Source organism: Chiloscyllium plagiosum, chromosome 12, assembly GCF_004010195.1.
Source record: "Chiloscyllium plagiosum isolate BGI_BamShark_2017 chromosome 12, ASM401019v2, whole genome shotgun sequence".
NCBI classification, from domain to species: Eukaryota; Metazoa; Chordata; class Chondrichthyes; order Orectolobiformes; family Hemiscylliidae; genus Chiloscyllium; species Chiloscyllium plagiosum.
In genome coordinates, this window is record NC_057721.1 from 47,410,568 (window position 1) to 47,418,468 (window position 7,901).

At 37.9% G+C, this 7,901-nt stretch overlaps 1 protein-coding gene across 4 annotated transcripts in view; it reads left to right on the forward strand.

Annotated features, from left to right (window-relative positions):
* casr (calcium-sensing receptor) overlaps positions 1-6,703 on the forward strand; it is a 97,270-nt gene extending 90,567 nt beyond the window's left edge. For all 4 annotated transcript variants that reach the window (XM_043700978.1, XM_043700979.1, XM_043700977.1 and 1 more), the window contains 2 exons: positions 1,531-1,654; positions 4,376-6,703. In XM_043700978.1, the coding sequence (XP_043556913.1) occupies positions 1,531-1,654; positions 4,376-5,787 (1,536 nt within the window). In that variant the 3' untranslated portion in view covers positions 5,788-6,703. The remainder of the gene's footprint in view (positions 1-1,530; positions 1,655-4,375) is intronic.
* Positions 6,704-7,901: the final 1,198 nt, after the last annotated feature.

Consider the following 7,901-nt stretch of genomic DNA (forward strand, 5'->3'; position numbering starts at 1 on the left):
CTCTACCCGAACCTTCGACAAATGAGAGCTCACAAACTTCTTGATTACCAAATCTGAGAAACCATCAAATCAGCTGCCACAGCCACTTCCCTCCCTTACTTGAGTCCAAAAGGCCAAATTTCCTTTAACACTCTTCCATGCTCCAGCCCTGATCTCACATTTCCCTCTTCTTTCTTTCCTGTCTCCAATCATGGCCTCTCTGAGCTTATGTTATCCACAAGATCCACCTACTTCTGTCTGGTCCTTTTTCTCAATAAACCTCTGAGTGCCCAAGTTTCCTGCTCATCTCCATGTTAACTCACATGGTGAATATTTCTCAATCTTCAGATACTTAAATATTCCTTCTTCACTTCTCTTAAAAATCAACCTTTGATCCTTCTATCCTTGCAACTTAACATCCCACCTCCAACATTTCTCTCCTTCCAAAAGACCTAGAACATGTTGTTACCTCCTCAATCAATTTCTGAGGACTACATATTTGAATCCCTCTAAACAAGTTTATGTCCTATCACCAGATCAAAGTGACAAATGTCATTATATGTAACTGCAACAAAGGTGAACAGACTCTCTACCTCCTTCTCGATCTATCTGTTGCTTTTAGCACAGTTGGTCACATCATCTTCCTCTGAAGCCTCTCCACTGTCATCCAGCTGGGTGAGCTGTTCTCATCTAGTTGCATTTTATTGATCTAATATTTGCCAGATCACATACAATGGATTCTTCTCCACCTCCTGTAAGGGTATGACTACTGTCCCCCAAGAAACTATCATTGACTGCATCCTATTTCTTATCTACGCAGTACCCTTCTGTAGCATCATCTAAAAACACATCAGTTTTCCTCAATGCACTGATCACACCCAGATTGAACATACTTGATTTGGCCTCTCAATTGTAAGATGAAGTTGTGAACACCACATTTAATGTATAGAATTTTCTTCAATGGAACAAGTCCACGTGGAGATAATTTACCAAAATTAAGACAAGTATCTTTGACCAGTACTTTCAACCAAGAGTTCCATTGTTCACAGTTTTAACAAATAACCACATCCATAGCAACAGTTCAACTGACGTCTGTGTTTCCGATATTGGTTAGCAATGTAGTGACAGCTTGTGAAGACTTTTTGTAAAACAATAAGGAACATGCAGAATTGAATGGAACAATTCCAATTTCAACTTCGCCCAAATTGCATATACATAAAATGTACATGCAGGCAGTTGCTTTGAATTACAGCTACAAAGGAATTGCACATAGACAAATGTCACATATGAATAGCAACCTAATCTACTTGCAGAATAAATAGAGCTAAAGCTGCTGCAAAGGAATAATGTTATATGTCAGAACTTATTTCAATGGAAAGAAATTTGACGGAAAAACTAAATATTGAGTGATGGATCCATAGAGGGAAAAAAGCCTGGCAGTGAATTTATATGGGGAAACTCCCACAATAATTATAAATTCGACCCAAAGAATTTTAATGAATCTGCTCAAAGTTTCAATATTTCTTCTTTTTTTTAAATTTACATTCCTAGGTGCCTTTTTCAAACTGCAGTCGTGATTGTGTGCCTGGCACCAGGAAGGGGATAATTGAAGGGGAGCCTACCTGCTGTTTTGAGTGTGTAGCATGTGCAGAAGGAGAGTTTAGTGATGAAAGTGGTAAGCAAAACTATTAGTTTTATTACTGTACATGTGCCTGTAACTGAAACTGCTGTCCTGCATATATGTTCAAATCTCAGAGAGTTCTGCCTTCAGAAACATGTAAACTGAAATGCAGATAGTATAACTGACATGCACTTACATCTCTGCAAGGATCAGCAAATATATTTACGAACATGGAAAACATATAAACAAGGAAAAGAGCGGGCCACTTGGCTCTTTGCGTCTGTTTTGCTGTTCAATAAGATCATGGCAGGTCTAATTTTAACCGATTTTACTGCTCCTCGGATGCTGCCTGAACTGCTGTGCTTTTCCAGCACCATTCTAATCTAGGGTCTAATTTTAGCCTCAACTCTATATTTCTGCAAGGCCCCAATAGTCTTTAACTCCTTGGTAGGGACTGAAGGAGACTGCTTTTGCAATGCTATTTATATTTATGACAGAACTACTAAAGTATATAGAGAAGAAATAAATCACAGCTGCACCTGAAAAACAGGCATTTACAAATGTGAAAGTGACCCCCATATTTTGTTGGTTTCTGCAGAATATAAATAAAGGCTTATAAATTTAACCTTACCTGACCTATTAATATCTATAGCCCATTTAATGTCATATTAATGCCGGGCTGTAGCTGGGCAAGCAATCTGCTCGCTTGAAATTTATGCTGGTTTGTTTAAGTATATAAATCTGTTCCAAACAAATTATTTAAAGGTGGGAAGAAATATAGTAAAATTAAAGAATTTATTTCAGAATACTCCACATTAACCAAAGATTCTACCATTGTTTTATCTCATCTTCCAAATTTATGTTACGAGCTGTCTGGAGACTAGTAACCTCTTTATTAAAGTGGATAAAAGCAGGGGTTCCAGGGGACTTACAAAGAGAATAAAGCCACAAGATTCCTTTGTTTTTAATAAATAACAATAAACATTTGAACAGTAATATAATCTGCAATGCATGTACAATTTATATTGCAAGGTTTGTGAAGGTTTGTAGCTCAGGTTGAGATTTAGGGTGTAGGTTTGCTCGCTGAGCTATAGGTTTGATATCCAGACGTTTCATTACCTGGCTAGGTAACATCATCAGTGGCGACCTCCAAGCGAAGCGAAGCTGTCGTCTCCTGCTTTCTATTTATATATTTCTCCTGGATGGGGTTCCTGGGGTTTGTGGTGATGTCATTTCCTGTTCATTTTCTGAGGGGTTGACAGATGGCATCTAAATCTATCAATTTATATTCTAAAACCCAGAATCAACAATTGGTAAAATATGAGTAATGGACTGCGATTAAGCACCCCACAGTGCACATAAAATAGCAAATGTAACCAATGCAGTATTGTTCTGCAATTACCCCCATAAATTAGTTATGACATGGTCGGTCATCAAATCTCATGAAACTTAACAAGGAATTCTTTACTTTTCATTTCTTCCTTTCTGCTAATCTGGCCCTGCAATTCCCTTCAGTTTCATTGTGGGCAGCCTCAATGAAAGCTCTGTTCTGGTCAATCACCCTCCCTTCCTGGATCGATACTTCCCTTGAATCCAGAAACTGCACTCCAATACTTCATCACAGGCTGTACTCCAGCTTTCAACAAAATCTAGCTTCACCTCTCAATTTTTTCCTCAGCTCTAATCTTGCTCAGTCACATCAAGCAAATACAATTTATGTATTTTACAACATCCAGTCTTAGCTGTAGTGAAGTGATAGTACTAGTGATACTTTGCTTCTTATTAAATGTCCATAATTCCTGGGATATTTCCAGAACCTTGACTTGACTTCTAGCTCCCTATTAACTCCTTGAACTTCTTCTTCAGATGTAACAACACTGAGACATTCAACTGTTGTGCAAAGTCTTACTGAGGCCCCAACAAACAAAATCAATGTAATTCAGTTGTATTCCCAGTTGTGTAACATGGATTCTATCTTTCTCTTCCTTTCTCTCACTCACAAACTCACCCACTTCCCCATTGCCTATAAGCTATGAGCTCTTCTTCAGTGGCCAGTGAACTATTCTAAGGGACCTATTGAAAACCTTGCAACTAGTACCATCTTTATTTCTATGAAGAATTACATGTAACTGATTTATTTTGGAACATCCAAATGCAACATCCCTTTGAAACTGAGTGTGCCTGAATGTTACTTCCTCATAGAATGCTGGCTTCTGCAGAATATTTAAAAAAGCTTATAAATACCAGGATTCATCACACTAACAACTTTGAAGAAAACAGATGTGAAATACACAGATAACTTAGAGTCAAAGGAGGAAAGAATACAAACTGAGACATAAAACAAGTGGAGATGAGAAAACACAAACAAAAGCCTTGCAAGGAATTGTAAATAAAGTTGTAAACAAAACTGACTCATTTGCAATAAATGCGTTGGGATGCAGAACATTTGAAGTTTTAGTGAGGACAGACCGGATAGCCAAGCAGAACTTATTATAGATTAAAATGTGAATAGCGAAGAGCAGGTGATTGATACTATTGTGATGCAAGTAGGTGGTCGGTGAACCAACTAAATCACATAAAAATATTAGTCAACCTTAAAACTCAGCTAAAAGATGAGGAAACGTAATCCTTACGCTAATGATTGGATAAGATAGCAAGGCAAACTGGACTGAATATACTCTTGCACTGAGTAAAGAGTTAATGCTTTGAAAGTTTAATTGTATCAAAGAAATAACTAACTATACTCAATGTTTGTCATCTCTTCTCTTCCTTTAGATGCAAGTGCATGTACAAAATGTCCCAATGATTTCTGGTCAAATGAGAACCATACGTCATGCATAGCCAAGGAGATTGAATACCTGTCATGGATTGAACCTTTTGGAATTGCCCTGACAATATTTGCCATTCTAGGAATACTGATGACTTCCTTTGTTTTAGGAGTATTCATTAAGTTCAGAAATACTCCTATTGTGAAAGCCACTAACAGAGAACTCTCCTATCTCCTCCTCTTTTCCTTAATCTGCTGTTTCTCCAGCTCATTGATCTTCATTGGAGAACCTAAGGATTGGACCTGTAGATTGCGTCAACCTGCTTTTGGAATCAGTTTCGTGCTGTGCATTTCTTGCATTCTGGTGAAAACAAATCGTGTATTATTAGTCTTTGAGGCCAAGATCCCAACCAGCCTCCATCGAAAGTGGGTGGGCCTCAATTTGCAATTCTTACTTGTTTTCCTCTGTATTCTAGTGCAAATAGTTACTTGTGTTATCTGGCTTTACACAGCACCCCCTTCAAGCTACAGAAACCATGAGCTAGAAGATGAAATCATTTTTATTACGTGTGATGAAGGTTCATTAATGGCACTTGGTTTCCTCATTGGTTACACATGCCTCCTTGCTGCCATTTGCTTCTTTTTTGCCTTTAAGTCTCGCAAGCTCCCAGAGAACTTCAATGAGGCCAAATTTATTACCTTCAGTATGCTCATATTTTTCATAGTCTGGATCTCATTTATTCCTGCTTATGTCAGCACTTACGGGAAATTTGTTTCAGCTGTAGAAGTTATTGCTATTCTTGCATCAAGTTTTGGGTTACTTGGATGCATTTATTTTAACAAATGCTATATAATTTTGTTTAAACCATCAAGAAATACAATTGAAGAAGTGAGATGCAGTACGGCTGCCCATGCTTTTAAAGTGGCAGCAAAGGCAACTTTGCGGCGTGGCACCTTGTCTCGCAAGAGGTCTAATAGTATTGGTGGTTCCACTGTCTCCTCTCCAACATCTTCAATCTGTAGCAGAAGTGCCCATGATGAGCAAATAACCATGGAAATGCAGAGATGCAGCAAGCAGAAGGTCAGTTTTGGAAGTGGAACTGTCACTTTATCCCTGAGCTTTGAGGAAACTGGAAGGTACGCAACTGTTAGCAGGAGCATGAGGAGGAGAAATTCAATGGAAGCCAAATACAGCGATGATTTTTTGATGAAGCATAATGTTTTGATCCCTCTTCAGAATTGTGATACAGGAAATGATACACGGTGCAAGACAATGGGAAACAATGGATCAGGAACGCTTGAGTCATTGGATGGTAGCAAAGAACATGCCAAAAATACAGAAGATATATCCTCCAACACTTCAATAAATTCAAGAAACCTTGTTGATGGCACCATTGTAGATAATGCTATAAATTCTTAACGATGTAGTAATTCAGATTGTTCCTGTGGTTTTGTGAATTATGGTGCAAAATGTAAATTTTGCATCAGAAATGAAAATTCAAAATTATACCTAGAAAACTACCCAATTCAGAACATTCAAATATTGTTGAAACTGAGAGGTACATTAGAAGAGCAGCTTTGTCCTGGCAGGAGAGTCCTGGATTTTCTATAAGAATGACATACACATTTTGAAGCTTGCATTTGGATTTTTTCAGTAATGCTTCAGAATATGTCACAAGGATAGAAACAGAAAGAAACAATCACATTAACCGGAATGGACTCTGGATCCACAATTTTAAATCTTTATTCTTTCAAAGCTTGCCATATGCCAGAGACTAAAAAGCCCTGTATACTTGAAAGATCATTAACGTTGTGATTGTGTAAATTTCTGTATATTTGCAAGATGATATATTGGGTCAATATATTTAAGGGAATCCACATAATTAAATAATGAGTGATGACCTGTCGAAAACACAGAGAATCTTTTGATATCCATCAAGGACGTTTATGCTGTTACAAAAATGAGTTGCACCCATGCTATAGAACTGCTGCAGTAACAAGTTGTTTATTTAGCATCATAATGACAGTTACACTACAGAAATGCAACAGCAGTGTTAAAGTTCATCTGAAGTGAAGTCCATTGTTTTAGTAGAAATATGGCTCTGGAAGCAAGACAATGTCATCAGTGATAATGGGTTATCATACTGTGTTTCCATGGTTATTGTTCTCATGTTACATTTATTAATTCAGTTGTAGTTTAGTGTTTCAACAATATCCATGCTGTAAGAGCAGGAAGGGACAAATTTGATTCCGGGTATTAGGAATTTGAGTGATGAAGAGAAGCTGCAGAGGTTGGGTTTGTTTTCTATGCAAAAAGGTGACTTTTATGAGATCATACTGAAGTCTTCAAAATTATGAAGAGAAATGCTGAACGGTTCTTTTATAAGATGGCACAGACAAAATAACTAAGAAGATAGAATTGAGAAGAAACAACTTTTCCATTTTCAAGGTAATACCGTTGTGGATTAAGTTACCAAGGAAGGTCATTGAAGAGGAAACCAAAACTTGTTCAAGAGGCATAAAATACGTTTTCTGGAGAGAGAAAGGATTCATAGTTTGTGAAAAGATTTGTAGCTCGGGTGCTCGTTGCAGACGTTTCATCCCCTGTCGAGGTGACATCCTTAGTGCTTGGGAGCCTCCTGTGAAGCGCTTCTGTGATCTTTCCTCCAGCATTTGTAGTGGTTTGAATCTGCCTCTTCCAGTTGTCAGTTCCAGCTGTCCGTTGCAGTGGCCGGTATATTGGGTCCAGGTATAAAGGATTCATAAATGTGATTAAGTTTTTTTTAAACAAGTAACCAAAAAGATTGAGGGCAGAGCAGTAGATGTTGTTTACTTGGACTATAGTAAAGCCTTTGACAAGGTTATGCATGGTAGCCCAATTAGTAAAGTTAGATTACATGAAATTCAGGGTGAGCATGCCAATTGGATATAAAATTGGCTTTGTAGAAGGAGACAGAGGGAGGCCTGTAACCAGTGGTGTCCCCCAGGGATTAGTACTGGATCCATTTTTGTTTTTCATTTATCGAAATGGTTTGGTTGAGAAGTTAGGAGGTTAGTAAGTTTGCAGATGACATCAAAATTGGTGATATAATGGACAGGGAAGAAGGTTATCTAAGATTACAAAGAGATCTTGATCAATTGGGTCAATGGAATGGAATGGCAGATTAAGATTAATTTGGATAAATGTGTGGCATTAATAAGGACAGGAGTTATATAATTAGTGGTAGGACCATGGATAATGTAAAGAGACTTCGGGCTTGAGGTACCTAATTCTTTGAAATTTGCATCACAGTTAGACAGGGTGGTTAAAAGGTGTTTAGCGTGCTGGCCTTCATTGTTCAGACCTTTGAGTATAGAAGTCAAGATGTCATACTAAGGTTGTCCAGGACGTTGCTGAGGCCTCTTTTGGGGAACTGAGTGTGCTGTTCTGGTCATTATATGAAGGATATTATTAAATTGGAGAGGGTTCAAAAAAGATTTACCAATATGTTGCTGGGAATGAAAGGTTTGAGATACAAAAATAGGATGAAAGGC